Below are 16,974 nucleotides of genomic sequence, written 5' to 3'. Positions count from 1 at the left end.
AGACGGACTGGCCGGTGCTGCCCGGCAGTTCCAGGTCCGAATGGTTACGGATCCATCAACAGGAAGGACACCCAGGCGGATGCCTCGGGTTCCCAGGCAGCTGTTACAGAAGCCCCGCCTCTGCGCAGCCTTGGAGAGACTGTGGAAGGAGAGAAGGTGCAGAAACTGCTCACGTAACTGGGCCCAGGGGGTTGCCAGTGAAGGGCAGCCCCTTCGCCCCCCTCAGGTTCCCCCCCAGTCCACGTAGATACTGGGTGAATGGATTCACCGCCGGCCTTGCCCAGCTGCCCCACCAGCCGTGGTGGCGGAAACAGGCAGCGCAGGGAAGCGAGCTGAAGACCCTGCGGGGAGGCCCAGAGGGGGGCTTCCCCCACCTTCCTCTATGGACTTGGCTTTGTGCGAGGCCCAGGGACCCGGCACCAAACGGGTAGAACCTAAAGAGACAGCCCCATTGGAGGGGGACCCACAACTAGATGAGTGGGTGCCCCCACCCAGATTCCAGATACAGAAGGTCCTTCCGCCCCAGGCCACCCAGCAGCTAGCCTACCATAAGGTGAGGACGTCGAGACCAAGCGCAGCGGAGGGCCCATGGACGGCTCCCGGCCTGAGCCCAGCGCCCATGAAGCCGCCCCTCCTTCCAGTGAAGACAGCAGCAGCCCCCTGGGCCCAGGCAGCCCACAGCCCAGGACCGACCTCAGTCCCCATGAACAGGGGGAGGCCCCCCCCCCCTCCCAACCCCCTAACAGAGTGACTACAACTCAGGACACCCAGAGCGACCATCTGGTATCTGCCAGTTCAAAACACCAGCTTCCCCCCCTTTTCCTGAGACTCAGGAGGCCAAAGCAAGAGCCTTCTGCTTTTTCTCTCTCGCCCCTACCTTCGGACGAAGGAAGGGGTCCGCCCTTTGTATTGAAAGGCAGCAGCCCCCTCCCCTAAACCAGGCCGAGAAGGAGCCAGCCAGCTCTCACTGCTCCTGGTGGGTTTTCTTCCCCGCTCCAGTTTATTTTCTGGGTCCCCTCTACCACTGAACTTCGTGTGCCCCCTGAGCCGCCAGGAAGAGCAAAAAGGTCCCCCCCGCCCCCTTTCAGAAGAACCAGGAAAGTGGCTGAGGGGGTCAGTGAGGTCGAGTGTACTCTGCGAATGATTTTGCTTGGGCCTTGGCAGCTGTAGGCACCTGTTCAGCTCATTTTGAGGGCTTTTAAAAATGTGCCTCTGGCTGATCCATCCCTAAGGTATCCAGCGCCCAGCAGGGCTTAGGGAAACACAGTTTGGGCGGTGGGAGAGCCTTCTGCTATGCACCCCCCGCCCCCACACACACCATTTCCTCTGTCTGGGACACTGTTCCTCCCGTTGCCCTCTCCCTCCCATTTCATAAAGATCTGCTCAAACGCCACCTTTTCAGAGAGGCCTCTGTGAGCACCCACGTAGACGCTGCCTATCACTCTCTAACCCTTTAGCCTATTTTATTTCTCTTCATCGCACTTATCATTATCTGAAACTATATACATATGTGTGTGTGTTTTCCTGAGAGGGGCTTTAATTTAAAACTGCAGTGACCTGGGGTCAAAAGTCAGGCTAAGCCACAGGGAAGAGAGGAAGCCTGGCAGAGTAGCATGGGAGTGCCTCCCAACGAGGTGCAGGGGGGAGAAGGGGAGGGAACCAGCGTGGCCGGAGCTCCTGGGCTCACAGGTACCCGCTGCTTGTCGGCTGGAAAGGACCTGGAACTTGTCGATGAGGCACGGCATAGCCACAGGTTGATCGTTAAGGTCGAACTATTTCTCTCTGCAGCACGGGACATAGTGGGCCGTGCGGTGCTCCTGGTAACTGCTGCTTCCTTTCCTATCTGGGGGACGGACAAGTGACTCCTTGTCATGGGAAGGTTGGGGCCCCTTAGGCTTGATGCCTCTCTGGCCCATGGCCAAAAGCTGTTAAGTTTCTTGGAACTGGGGGCCTTGGACTTGGGGTCCCCGTGTTGTTCCTCTATAATGCATGGGCAGGCGAGATGGCCTTGGCTTCTTTGCTGGAAGTTGGTCTCTTTGGATCTCCATCCATCCATCCATCCATCCATCCATCCATCCAGACTTCCTTGCTTATTTCCCCGAGGACGGGGACTTTAACTTGCTCTCCACTGCATCTCTGGTTCTAAGTATATGTTAGATGCTATGAAAATATTTGTTGAATGGGTGAATGGATGGATGGACATGTAAGTGGAGAAGATCCTCTCTGATGTCTCTCTTCATACCCTGTCAAAGCTTCCTGTGTCCTGACTTTTGCTCATAGTTCTTCTCCAGCCTTGAGCCCATTTCTGCCAACCAAGATCACCTTCATCAGGCCCAGTTTGACCCTTGGGACCCTTCTGTAGTACATCAAACTTTAAAAATCTTAAGTCACACACACACACACACACACACACACACACACACACACCCTTTGAGAGAAAGGTGTTTGTCTTGTTCAGCATTGTATTCCCCAGAAACTAGCCTGGTCACTCTAGAAATGCTTGTTGAATAAATAACAGGTACCTGTAAGGTAGCACAGACTTAATTCTGCTTTGTGTTATCATTGGTTATTTGTATGTGTGTCCTGCCACCCTGGGGGTGAGGTGGGGAACTGGGTCTTAGTCATCTCCATCCCGAGGCTAACTCATTGCTTCACTAGTGACGATGATGTTAACAGCATGAGCAGATGCCCTTTGGTGAACATCCACTGTCTAAGTGCCAGGTACTAGAATTCACCTACATTAGAGTTCATGTACTTTTCAAGACCACTCTCTGGGATGGTTTTATGAGTGTCCTTTCACAGAGAAGGAAACTACAGCTCAGAGAGATTGGACAAGTAGCCCATGGCCCACTGGTTTATAAATCGAGGAGGAGAATTGGAACCAGATAGCTCTGACACTAGAGTCCCTTTCTTTCCCTCTTCCTACGGTGGTTTTCCTCTGTGGGGGTAAAAAGCCTCTTATAAAACTCATTTCAACTAAATGGACTTGCAAATGGTCAGGACATCTTCAGACTGACTTGGTGACTGCTCTGTACTGCTGTCACTTGACTGTCCTAGATACTGTACAGCCCAGGGTTTACAGTTCTCCACATTCTCCTAGTATAAGACATAAGACCTTCTTTTGAGGTTCCCAATGGTGTACCAGGACAACCACCCCATGGGAGCCACTGCCCAACTGAGGCAGCAGTGTCCTCACCTGTCACGTAGTTCTTTAAATCCAGCTCATTGCTGAGAGGATTGTTGCTCTTGAACATGTACAGGTTAAAGGGGGCTGGTTCCTTGCCCACATTTTTCCACATGGTGTAGTCTGGAGAGGTCCATCGTCCAGCCAGCACATCATAATCACGTTGAGTGAAGTGGACCAGTTTGGTCAGGGGATCGTAGAGTCCCCCATGGAAGCCAATGACCATCTGGAAGTCGGGGTTGGAGTCATAGTAAATCTCCCCATAGGCTGTATATTGCAACTGTTTGATCATGAGACCATTGATGCTGAACACAGCCAGGGGAGTCCCTGTGTTATCTGAGGCAACGTAGTACTCCTCCCCACTGCTGCTCTCCATGGCAAAGAGGTGACCTTGGAGGTCATAGTAGAGTGAGGTTATCTCTGAATTGGAGTGATTGTAGACATGGGTGATGCGAGTTGGGTTGTGGAGGTCAGAGTAGAAATATTGCAGATGGTGGCCCAAGTTGGTCTTGTAGGAAGCCCGCCGCCCCACACCATCATAGCGGTATTGGACGCTCCACCCACTGGCCTTGTTGTAGGCTCTCGTCAGGAGGCCCTTGGAGTTGTACTCGAAGATGTCAGCCCCTCGCTGGCACAGATAGCCATCATCGTCAATTTTGTACTGCACATCGCCAAGTCTGGTTATCCGATCCCGGAGGTCATAGCGCAAGGGCATAAGGCGCACACTATTGCCCGGGTTCAGCAAGTGAAGGTTCCCGTTGAGGTCATAGCTGTAGCGCCAGGTCGGGCGGTCATTGACAGCCACACTCTGAAGCTGCCCATCTCCGTCATAGTCATAGGTGTACTTGGTGGTGTTGGCATAGGGCCCCAGTTTTAGCTCCCTCTTGATCACTCTTCCCATGCTGTCATATTGCACCGTCATCCAGTACATGAGGGACCTGAACATCTCGTACTGAACTTCCTTGATCCTCCCGTGGGTGTCAAAGTGTTTGCTGAGGGTCATCACGGCGGTGGTAATGATTTGGTTGATGTCATAATAGATAACTCCAAACTTGCCAAAGTGCTCCACCTTGCCCGAAATCTCATCATAGCGGTAGAGGTCAACAGGAAGGGGAGTTTCACTTATGACGGGCTTAATGCTTGCGATCCGGAAGCTGTTGTCATGATAGGTGTAGTCGAACCTGGCATTGACCATGCCTTCCTCAGAAAACCTATAGATCTGCTTGTCCACGAGCGGGCCAATCTTCCGGTACCGGATGGTGCAGGAGAAGCCCCCACTTTGGAGGTTGACCATCTTCAAAACACCAGTGGTCTCGTCGTACCCAAAAGTGACAGCAGTACTGTCATAGACAATCTCTGATAACTTGGAGAGTTTCCCATACTTGTAGAATACCTGGCGCCCGGTGCCCAAAAAGGACGTCTTCAGGATTCGGCCATCATCACTGTAGTCAAAGATGACCGAAGCATTGCTTTCAGGTGGGTTGTAAATGTTGCGGATGTAGCCAATGGAGGTGTGCGTGGACATGCTGTGCCGGGCGACGCTGGGCATGGTGACGGCGTGGAGACGGTCGGAGGAGTCATACTCAAATATGTACTGACGCTGACTCTGAAGCAGGAGGACCATGGACTGGAGGATGGAAAGGGGAAGGAAATCCATGAGTTGGCTTTTGAGGACCAATCACTCACACGGACAGACTTTATACCATTTCTCCAAAAGTCCATTCAAAAGGCACGAGGGATGGGGAAGTTTAGACTAGAGATTATGAGTAGGTTGATTTCATTGGGCATGCCAACTCTGATGGATCAGGGTGGCTGTCTGGAGCAGTGCTTCTCAAACCTTAATGTGCATGTGAAATACCCAGGGATCTTGTTAAAAGACAGATTCTGATTCATTCGTTCTGGGAAGGGTGGGGCCTGAGAATCTGCTTTTGTAACAAGCTCCCAGCTGATGCTGCTGTTGCTTGGAGGGCTTGGAGGACTGAGCCAAGAGGCATTGGTTGAGTTTGCCTATAGACTCAATAACAAGGAATCCTGAAACTGTTTAGTAATGACTTGCCACTGACGCAGCAGGGGACAGGTGTGACACACATACTATGTTTCTGCCACCCCTGATTAAAGAGAAAGCACAGCCTCCCTTTAGAAGCTACTGAAAAGATTAAATAGTTCAGAATCATTGATTCTTTGGGTAAAAAAATGGCCTTGAACTTGAGGCCATTGGGAGATTCCTGCCTCCTCTAGTCAACCATTCCAGTATTTTATAGCATAATGAGAACAGTATTTGGGAGGGACCGAAGAGACAGCAGCCCCTCTCTTGCAGAGGAGGTAACAGCTCTGTCTGCAAGGGATCACTAATCAGGAGGCGAGGAAGGAATGGAAATGGACCTGTGTCAAGGTGAGTCCAGCAGCTTCTGTCTAATGACAAGATGACCAGGGCAGCCTCAAAAGTCATGACTTGTGTCCTGAAGGGACCTCTTTTTATTGCATGGCCAACCTCCGCAGACCTACACGGAGGCCTGAACCTGGCACTTTTAGACACAGGGAATCTGGGGAGAGGATCCGTTGGCTGGTTCAACAATAGGGCCAGAGGAAGGGCGTTGTTCTGTGTGCTTGAGTTTCAAGCACGATCTCTTCCTCATATGGCTAAATTTCGGGCAAGGCATTTCTAATTTATAAGTAATTTATAAGAAATGATTAGCCATTTCTAATTTATAAGTAACGATTTCTACTTTGCAAGTGATGATTAGCCATGTTGCCAACGGGATGATTCTGTCAGCTTCAACAGCACTTATTAGGATTTTTGGAATAAAATCAGACCGTCTATCCATTTTGCCATTCCTGAGTATCTAGTACTTTTTTTTTTTTTTTTGCTTTTAATGGTAATAGTGCTAAGCTATGAATAACATTTCATTCAGATTGCCTCCTTCCCAGTGAGGGGGGATAGTGGGAGGGGAGCCCTTGTGGAATCCAAGTAAAGATGTTCAGATGGCTTATAGCAAAGTGTCAGCTGAAAAAGAGCAGCCTTAGCAAGAGACAGCCCCGCTGGCCCAGGGTGGCATGGGTACCCACCTTGTCAAGGTAGGAGTAGCTCCACACTTTCCCGTCAGCGAACATGCGTGACACGATCCGGCCTTGCTTGTCGATGTCTGTCCTCTCGCTCATGGCCCCACGCTGCAGGCCAGCCAAGCGCCCATTGAAGAAATACGAGACGTTGACGGCTGCCAACCCGCTGCTGGGGAGCCAGAGGAAGGGGCGGCCCACCTGGTCGTAAATGATCCTCAGGGTGAACTTCCGGTGATCATCATAGATCTTTTCTGTTCGAATATTCCGGTCATAGTCGATGGACAAGAGATTCCTTCCGTGGACCTAGGCAAACACAAAGGGCCTGGTTTGAAATATACCACCTGGGTGTGTTAGCTCAGGCTTCTTTGGAGGATGTGTTTGGCGCGGCTGGGGCACAGTGTGCATCGGAAGAAGAAATAACCCCGAATTTACCTAGAGGAGTGCTTTCTAAACTCTTACATCATGGTATGCATGGAAAATGGCGGTATTTGTGGGATGTACTGGAATACAGACATGGGGCTGCTTAAGGTCAATGATGGCTGATCTGGGCATGGCAGCCAGGAGCAGTCACATGGGCTGGGACTTGCACAATTAGAAGGGTGCCACCAGGTTGTAGAAAGCGTGGATGGCGACAAGTGTGCAGTGCACGGCCACCGAGGGGCCAAGAGGATTTGTATATTTGCACACTTAGAACCGCTTTTGGCCATGTCATCAGCTGAGCAGCTAACAATCTGCAATAGCAGGTGCCGGGATTTCTTCTGAAGCCTTAAGTACCCAGGAGGGTAGGGAGAAGGTCCTGGAAACCCATATTTTACGAAGACCTGGGAATCTGAAGGCTCATTCTTAAGTGCTCTCCTTTACTTCTATGTAGAGAAAAATCTTACCACTGTCAGGGATGCAAGAACTCAGTGGGGAGACCTCAGCAGGGCTGGGAGATGCCAAAAAAGGGAAGGGCTGACTCTTGAGGTTTAGCTAGTCCTGAGAGGATGGTTGGGAGCGAATAAAATGAGGCCGACTCAGTCCGGCTCTTTCAATATAATTGACTGCAAATCCAGACGTCCCTGGAGTGACTGCTGAAGGCAACGGAGGATATAAACAGGCAGAGGGAAGAGACGGGAGAGATGTTTGGTGCCTCCTCACCTTATCTAATGGTTCACTAGCACTCAATGATAATGATGATGCTGGTGATGATGATGGTAATAGTAACTTTCACATGGGCCGAGGGCTAGTACGTATAGGCATTGAGTTAGGCGATTGGCATCTATTGTCTGAGCTGATGCTCACAAAGATCACTGGATAAATGAGGAAACTGAGCTGGAAACAGAGAGGTTATGTCCTTGCTCAAGGTCTCACAGCAATGACGTGCTGGGCGGTCTGAGCTGATGCTCACAAAGATCACTGGATAATGAGGAAACTGAGCTGGAAACAGAGAGGTAACGTCCTTGCTCAAGGTCTCACAGCAATGACGTGGTGGGCTTGGTCTGGGATTTACTAGTAGCTCTAAAGACTTTGACCAGTTAACCACTTAGACATGTAACCAGGTTTACTGCTTCCTGTGTTATATGTGCACTGAGTGCCCTGAGATATGTCCACTGAGGCAGAGACTGTAAGGCAATGCCACGGCCCTTGAGGGCTTCATGTTGCAGCATGATGGGGAGACAAGGACTTCTTCTAATACCTCAGACACCTGTATTCTGCAGAGCAGTATTGTACTCAGGTAAAGAATGACATTTCATAGCTTCCTTTGGAGACAGGGGTGACTAACATGATGTAAGTGATAGTTATTAGCTCGGTCTTCTGGGAACCTTGAAGAAGCTGACTCAGCTAAGAAGTAGGCACCCTTTTGTTTTCCTCGCTTTCCTCTCCTCTTAGGCGGAATGTGGACGTGAACTCTGGAGCTCCAGCATTTACCTTGTGACTATGGGCTGACTTTGAGGATGGAAACCTCAAGGATAATGGCTCACCCAGAGAAAGAGTCTAGATCTCTCTCTCTCTCCCCGTTTACCTAGGTGTCCTTTTAAAAAATATATATTTTATTGATTTTCTACAGAGAGGAAGGGAGAGGGACAGAAAGTCGGAAACGTCAATGAGAGAGAAACATCGATCAGCTGCCTCCTGCACGCCCCCTACTGGGGATGTGCCCGTAGCCAAGGTACATGCCCTAGACAAGAATTGAACCTGGGGCCCTTGAGTCCGCAGGCCAATGCTCTATCCACTGAGCCAAACTGGTTAGGGCGACCTAGGTGTCTTTAATGGTCATCCATACCAACCTTGAATTGCTTATCTCTAGACTCCTTTTAGATCATAAAAAATAGCACGTTATTCCTATATCTCTGTTATATTGCAGTTGAAACTAATCTAAACTGATATAAGCCCCTGATGGTTTGACAGGTACTGTGCTAGGTACTTCAGATACCTGATCCCAGTTTAATTCTCACAACGTAAGTAGAAGTTATTTTTTACATGGGCAGTTAGCTCAAAGGGTGACTTAGCTAGACAGGTTCAGGGGCTGGATTTGAACCCAGGACTATTTGACTCTTCAAACTGTTGCTGTTTCCGTGGAGAGAAAGGGATAGAACATTTAGAACATTTGGAAAAGCCTGGATATAGGGATGAAGGTGGCAAGTTCTTGGGATTATAAGAAGCTTAGCTTTCAGCGGAAGATGCACACCATCAGACTTGCAGCAATTGGGAAGAACAGTCAAGAAGGCAACAGGGAGGGGTAGCACTTTTTTTAACCAGTCCAAACTTAATGCTGCCAGAATTATTGGGGATCTTGACCCCACATTAGAGTCACACATGCTGGGGTCACTTCCTCTGGAGACAGAAGTTTGGCCACATCGGGTTGCTCCATTTGAAACAACTGCAGAAGATTCCCAGACCTGCGAGTTTAAGAATTCCAGCTCAAGCCCTCGCCAATGTTTTATTCAGCAGAATGAATGATGCGGCAAGATGGAGGAAGGATGTTCAGCGTTCCCTGAGCCAACTGCTAGTGACACCCCACCATCTCCTATCTCCTATCCCCATTCCCTTTCCCTATTCCCCCTTTTGCTTCTCTGATAACAGTGTATAGCCCCCCAGTGCATTTATTATTCACTAGAGGCCCAGTGCACGAAATTCATGCACTTGGGGGGGCGTCCCTCAGCCCAGCCTGCACCCTCTCACAATCTGGGAGCCCTTGGGGGATGTCCGACATCCTTAGTGCTGCAGTGGAGGCAGGTGAGGCTCCCGCCACTGCCACTGCACTTGCCAGCCATGAGCCTGGCTTCTGGCTGAGCGGCAGTCCCCCTGTGGGAGCTCACTGACCACCAGGGGGCAGTCCTGTGTTAAGCGTCTGCCCCCTGTGGTCAGTGCATATCATAGTGACTGGTTGTTCTGCTGTTCAGTCGATTTGCATATTAGCCTTTTATTATATAGGATTAATGTTAATTCTGCGCCAACATCAGGCTTGGTGCCTGTGGTGGAAGGCGGGATGAACACCACCAACAGAGCCATGTGACCTGAGGACCTATGATGCTCTTAGCCTGCTCTGAGCACTGCCCTTGTTTTATCTTATTCAATCCTCACAATAACACTCCTAGGTGACCACTGTTATTACCTTCCTGTGACATGCAAGGCACGACTAGGTTTAAATGCCCTGCGCAAGCTTATACAAGTGGTAAGTTGTGCAGCCAGGACCCCAAGCAAGAGTTCATGGTTTTCACCTGGCTCAGTCCGGCCTCTCGGACCAGCGCATGCGATTCCATCAGGCATGTGATTCTAAACCGTGGGGGCTGCTGTAGCAAATCCTGCGGCTGGACTGATTCCACAGCACAGAGTCCGCTCCCAGGGAATAGAAGCGGGTGGTTCTGATGTGTGCTCTTGGTTAAAATATCTCAGTATGGGATGGCCAGCATGGCTCAGTGGTTGAGTGGTGACCTATGAACCAGGAGGTCACAGTTTGATTCCCCGTCAGGGCACATGCCCAGGTTGTGGGCTTGATCCCCAGTATGGGGTGTGCAGGAGGCAGCTGAGCAATGATTGATGTTTCTATTTCTCCCTCTCCCTTCCTCTCTGAAATCAATAAAAATATATTTTAAAAATACACTCAGTATGATAGAAGGCCCTGTCTTCAGTTACGTGGGAGAGAACAACAGGCGAATAGTACATGCAACCATAATATAACCGCGCCTGTGTGTGTGTATGTGTATATGTATACTATAACATAATCAGGACAGAGACCAACATGTAAGTCACATACACATGCATGACTATCATTACAACTATACTAGAGGCCCGATGCACAAAATTCATGCAAGAGTAGGCCTTCCTTCCCCTGGCTGCCAGCACTGGCTTCCCTCTGGCACCCGGGACCCGGGCTTCCCTTGCAGCCCTGGCTTTGTCCAGAGGTCATCCAGAAGGATGTCTGGTCTAATTAGCATATTACGATTTTATTATTATAGATTAGTACATAAGGGTGTTAAACCTGCAGAACTGAATAGTGGACAAGCACAGAAGAAGGGTCCCGGACCTCTGACGGCCAACATTTGGGTTTGATGCTACTACTGAGAGCTGATGAGGCCTTTGCCCCCTTGTCTGGGTGCACCAACTATGAAGAAGTAATAAGCACTAACTATTAGCCATTGATAATTCAAGGGGGGATTTTATTCCCAAATTCACCATGTCCCTGGGAATTGGATTTTATTATAGCACTGGTTAGAATTAACTTTTTATTTTCTTGTTTATTAAGGTGTAATTGGCATATATCAATGTATAAGTTTAAGGTGTACAGCGTAATGATTTGACTTACATATATCGTGAAATGATTAGAGCAGTAAATTTAGTTAACATCCATCATCTCAGATAGAAAAAAGAACAAACACTATTTTTCTCCTTATAATGAGAATTCTTAGGATTCACTCTCTTAACAACTGTCTTATATATCACACAGTAGTGTTCACTGCAGCCATCAAGTTTGCATTACGTCCCCAGTACTTAGTTATTATTTTTATTGGTTGGAGAGTTAGTTGGCATTTATTATTTTTTTTACTGTTGAAAGTATTATAGATGTCCTTTATTTTTTCAGTTTTGCCCCCCTCCACCTGGCCCCCACCCTACCCTAGGCCTTCATCTCACTATTGTCTGTGTCCATGGGCTATGCATATATGTGTATACGTTATTTGGTTAATTTCTTCCCTTCTCCCCCCCCCTCCGAACTCCCTTCCCTCTGAGGTCTGTCAGTCTGTTCCATGCATCCATGTCCCTGGACTTACTTTGTTCATCAGTTTTTATTGTTGTTGTTCTTTAGAGTCCACATATCAGTGAGATGACGTGATATTTCTTTTTCTCTGGCTAGCTTATTTCACTTAGCATAATAATCTCCAGGTCTACCCATGCCCTTTCAAAGGGTAAGAGATCCTTCTTTTATACAGATGCATAGTATTCCATCGTGTAAATGTGCCTCAGCTTTTTTATCCACTCATCTGCTGATGGGCACTTGGGCTGTTTCCAGATCTTAGCTATTGTAAATAGTGCTGCACAGGGGTGCATATATCCTTTCTGATTAGTGTTCTGGAATTCTTAGGATATATTCCCAGAAGTGGGATCACTGGGTCAAATAGCAGTTCTGTTTTTAATTTTCTGAGGAGTCTCCAATCTGTATGTCCTCTTTGGAGAAGTGTCTATTCAGGTTCTTTGCCCATTTTTTAGTTACATTGTTTGTCTTCCGTTTGCTGAGTTGTATGAGTTCTTCACATATTTTGGAAATGAACTCCTTATCAGACGTATCATTGACGTATGGTTGGTGAATATGTTCTCCCATATAGTGGGCTCCCTTTCGGTCTTGAGGATGGTTTCTTTTGCTGTGCAGAAGCTTTTTAGTTTGATGCAGTTCCATTTTAAAAATTCTTTCCTTTGTTTCTCTTGCCCTAGAAGATGTACTGGTGAAAATTCTGTTATGTGAGATGTCTGAGATTTTGCTGCCTATGTATTCTTCTAGGATTTTTATGGCCTCCTGACTTACATTTGTCTTTTATTCATTTCGAGTTTATTCATGTGTATGCTGTAAGTTGGTGGTCTAGTTTCATTTTCTTGCATGTATCTGTCTGATTTTCCCAATACCATTTATTGAAGAGACTGTCTTGACTCCATTGTATGCTCTTGCCTCCTTTGTCAAATATTAATTGACCATAATGGTGTGGGTCGATTTCTGGGTTCTCTGTTCTGTTCCATTAATCTATATGCCTGTTTTTGTGCCAGACCAGGCTGTTTTGCTTACAATGGCTTTGTGGTATAGTTTGCTGTTGGTATTGTGATCCCTCCTCCACTTTGTTCTTCTTTCTCAAGATTGCCGAGGCTATTCAGGGTCTTTTTGGGTTCCATATAAATTGTATTTAGTTACTTATGACTGGAAGTTTGTATCTTTTCCTTCCTCCAATTCCCTTCCCCTTTGGTAACCACAAATGATATCTAATTTTCTATGAGTTAGATTTTATTTATTTATTTATTTTTTAAAATATATTTTATTGATTTTTTTACAGAGAGGAAGGGAGAGAGATAGAGTGTTAGAAACATCGATGAGAGTGAAACATCGATCAGCTGCCTCCTGCACATCACCCACTGGGGATATGCCCGCAACCAAGGCACATGCCCCTGACCGGAATCGAACCGGGGATCCCTCAGTCCGCAGGCCGACGCTCTATCCACTGAGCCAAACCGGTTTCGGCTAGATTTTATTTTTTAAAAAGTCTACATATAAGTGAAATCATACAATATTTGTCTTTCTCTGACTTGTTTTACTTAGCATAATGCCCTCCAAGTCCATCCGTGCTGCTGCAAATAGCATTTTCTCATTTTATATGGCTGAATAATATTCCACTGCATCTGTCTGTCTACCTATTTATCTTATATCTTCTTTATCCATTCATCCATTTATAGACACTGAGGTTGTTTCTAAATCTTGGATATTATAAATAATTCTTCTCTGAAAATATGGGAGTGTAGCTATCTCTTTGACATAGTGTTTTCATTTCCTTTGAATATATTCCCAGAAGTGGAGTTGCAGGATTATGTAGTAGTACTATTTTTAATTTTTGGAGGATCCTCCATGCTGTCTTCCACCAACAGTACACAGAGTTCCTCTTTCTCTATATCCTCATCGGCATTGGTTTCTTATCTTTTCAACGATGGCCATTCCTACAGGCACTACGTGGTACCTCACTGTGGTTTTGATTTACATTTCCCTAATCATTAGTGATGTTGAGCGTCTTTTCATATGTTTAGCCATTTGTGTATCTTCTTTGGAAAATGTCTGTTTAAGTCCTTTGCTCATTTTTAAATTGGATTATTTGTGGTTCCCCCATGGGAGCCACACTCAGCGTGGGTGGGCTATGGCTCAGCTCCCTTGCCTGGGGAGGGTAGGAGGGCCCATGTTAGGCACCTCCTAAACTTTCCAAATAGGCCTCCTGGTCTGGAGGGCCCGGGGCTATACTCAGCAGAGGGTGGGGCTGTGGACAACCCCTCCTGCCTGGGCATAGCAGGGGGACCTCCCCGCCTGGTACTGGCTCTGCTCTGGCATGGTCATCTCTGCCTGTCCACCTGTGGGCTTGAGTCTTGCAGGGCTATGCAGCCTCTGGGTGTTCTCATCAGGCCTTCCAGTCAGATGGGGCTGGGCTGGCGCCAGGACTCAGCTCTCCTGCCTAGGTGAGGGCAGACCATCACCCCGCTGCCATCCCTGGCCAGGCTGTGCCACAATGTGGCGCTGCAGATGAGCAGAGCCGCTGGTTGGGACTGCGACTTGCGCTCTGCAGGTGGGAGCTCGGTCTGCCAAGATCTGAGTGCTGGCTGTTGGAAGCCCCTCCTTCCTTCTTCGTCACAATCAGACCCCCCTGCCTTCTCTGTGGGGTGGGACCAGAACGGGGTTCTCACGAAGCGACCCTACAATGTTGGGGCAGCTGGAGGTCCCCTCGGGGCTCCCTCTTCCTATGGAGGAACCGTAGGCTCAGGGTGACCTCTCTGCAGGGTGCTGTGCCTGCCCAGGGGCGGCGCCCGTGGGTACCATGTCGCTGCCCCTCTTCTCCTTAAAGTTCCGACTGTCTTGGCCTCTTCGGGCCGGGGATGGCTTCGGCCTCACCCGTGTTCTCCGATCCCCTCAGGTGCTTCTCTGTGAACAGTTGTCAGTTTCTCCTTAGGGGAAGTGAAGTCAGGAGCCACCTATGTCACCGTCTTGGTGACGTCTATAAAAACGCCCACTCCTTCTAATAATTAAATATGATGGATTCACCGGAAGCTGAGCCAAGCAGTGCAGGCCAGTTGTGCAATCTGATTAGAAGCAAGTAGCGTTAATTATCAGGGCACCACGTGTGAAGAGGAGGTGCCCCAGCTGTGGGGTGTGGGGTGCTGGAGGGCTGGCTGGCTCATGGGCACCTGCCCCCCAGTTCCGAGAGCGCAGAAGCTTTAATTTAGCCACGCCGTCCTCTTCGCCTGAATTAAATTACCCATCTAACCATATTTAAATTAACCCCGAGGCTTCCTCGAGAACATAAAAGTTATTTTGAATGATTTCCACTGCCGGGATCAGCACAGTTCCTTTCCCAGCTGGCTCGGTAGGTGCGGAGCAACACAGAAACCAATTTTTAAATTAATACAATTTTGTGTTCGTAAGGAAGCCATTATTTTTAATTATCGAGCATTTTCCTCAGCCTGGCTTTCCCAGTTAATAAAACTCAGCTATTTAGCGCGCTTTTTATTTTTGCAGAGGGCAGGCTTGGGGAGGTAGCTTCCCCCGTGGGATCCCCCTGCCAGAATGTTTGGCTCTTACCAAGCACCCGCCTGTCACAAGGAGGCTCATAAAAAACCCAGGGAAAAGGAGACGCTGGCATTAAAACAGCCCTGCTGGGCCCATAACGGGCGACTCCAACTAGCTCACGGGGCAGAGGTGGGAGCTGGTGATCTGAGAAACCAAGGAAATGAACGTTGGGCTGGACCCCGCCGGGAGGCGGCACTGGAGCACAGCAGGAGAGGCTGCAGTGAGACTGACAGAAGAACTGTTTGCCCATCCTGCCTTCAGTAAGGGAAACGCAGAGAACACTAGCGAGGAAGGCCCGGGAGTGTCCACATCTGGCCACGTTTAAGGCAGCAGTCCTGCCATGGCGAAGTTAGTTATTCACCTTCCGAGAGGAGAGGTCTGGCGCAGATGCCATCTTCATTTCTTTCTGGGCCGGTTATCTGGGGTTTATTTATTTTATTTTTATTTTACTTCTTTTTCTTTTTAATCCTCATCTGAGGACATGTTTTTATTGATTTTAGAGAGAGAGGAAAGGAGAGGGAAGGAAGGGGGGAGGAGGGAGAGAGGGAGGGAGAAAGGAAGAGAGGGGGAGAGAGAGAGAGAAATATACATTGATTGCCTCCCCTATGCACCCACCTGTAACCTGGGTCTGTGCCCTGACCAGGAATCGAACCTGTGACCTTTGGTGCATGGGCCGACATTCCAACCAACTGAGCCACACCAGCCAGGGATGTCTTCTGGGATTTAAAAAGTAGCTTCTCACCTGGCTGGTGTGCCTCAGTTGGTTGAGTGTTGTCCCATGCACCAGGGGGTCGCAGGTTTGATTCCCGGTCAGGGCACATACCGGGGTTGCTGGCTCGATCTCCAGTAGGGGGCATTCAGGAGGCAGGCGATCAATGTTTCTCTCTCATTACTGATGTTTCTATCTCTGTCTCCCTCTTCCTTCCTCTCTCTGAGATCAATAAAAAACGTATTTAAAAAATAAAAAATTAAAAAGCAGCTTCTCTCCCAGCTCCCATATAGCAAGACTCAATGCTGCACTGGGATGAGTGCTTGTGCAGACAAAACAACTCACTAAGTTTAAATAATGCATAATCAGAAGGGCAAGCCTTGGCAAACACATTACATAATGTATTTCCCCAAGCAAACACTACTTTCGGATGATTTGCTATTTTGGATGGCGGTGAGGTGGAAAGACCTGAATTGTGAGTTGCAACTTTGACAACGATTAGCTTTGTCACTGCAAAGCAGCACACCTTTACCGCTCGCGCCTCAGTGTGCTGATCTGTAGCGGCCTGTGAGCTTCCGGTGGGCAGTAACTTCATCTCAATTCTCTTAGTGTCTCTATTATTTTGGGCATTGCTTGGTGCTTAACAAACGTTTTAAAATAAGGGGCTTGAATTAGGTAGAGTTTAAGAATCCTGGCAACTCTGATGATCTAAGGTTCTCACAGGGAAAACCAAGAACAGAAAGTATGGCGGGACATCTGTGATCTCCAAATGTCTGAAGGGCTTCATTCCAAAGAGCAATTAGAGTCACTCAGGGAGGCCCCCCAAGACCTGGAATCAACAGTGGTCGAGCAAATTTTCATGATGCCACCTTAAAATCCCATTCATTCATTCATTCATTCAGTATTGACTGAGCACCTACTGTGCGCTTGTTACTGTGATCAACACTTAAGATCGAGCAAGATAGTTATGACCCTGCCCTCATGGAGCTTCCAGGCCAAGGATGATAAAGACACGTGAACCAACAATGGAAAACGTGAGCGTGGTAATGAGGGTAAACATAGGGAAGAGGAAATGGGAGCAGAGGAGGGACACAGCCAGAACCGGGCTGACAAGGACACTGTCCCAAACGCAGTGGGTTGGTGAGCAAGGCAGAGCTTGAGGAGTGAGCAAGGGCCCCCGCAAGGGCAGAGGACTCCGTGTCAGAGGCTCTGGGACAGTCTAATGAGTGGGGGGGC

The 16,974-nt window shown here is 48.5% G+C and overlaps 1 protein-coding gene across 1 annotated transcript in view; it reads right to left on the bottom strand.

Moving 5' to 3' along the window:
• TENM2 (teneurin transmembrane protein 2) overlaps window positions 1-16,974 on the bottom strand; it is a 910,242-nt gene that overhangs the window by 13,224 nt on the left and 880,044 nt on the right. The window contains exons 28-29 of the mRNA XM_006766332.2: window positions 6,251-6,547; window positions 3,197-4,811 (exon numbers count right to left, since the gene is read on the bottom strand). Of these exons, the coding sequence (XP_006766395.1) occupies window positions 3,197-4,811; window positions 6,251-6,547 (1,912 nt within the window). The remainder of the gene's footprint in view (window positions 1-3,196; window positions 4,812-6,250; window positions 6,548-16,974) is intronic.

This window comes from Myotis davidii, unplaced genomic scaffold (genome assembly GCF_000327345.1).
Source record: "Myotis davidii unplaced genomic scaffold, ASM32734v1 scaffold18, whole genome shotgun sequence".
NCBI classification, from domain to species: domain Eukaryota; kingdom Metazoa; phylum Chordata; class Mammalia; order Chiroptera; family Vespertilionidae; genus Myotis; species Myotis davidii.
Note: the sequence above shows the minus strand (reverse complement) of the source record. Positions and strands in the feature narration are given on the sequence as shown.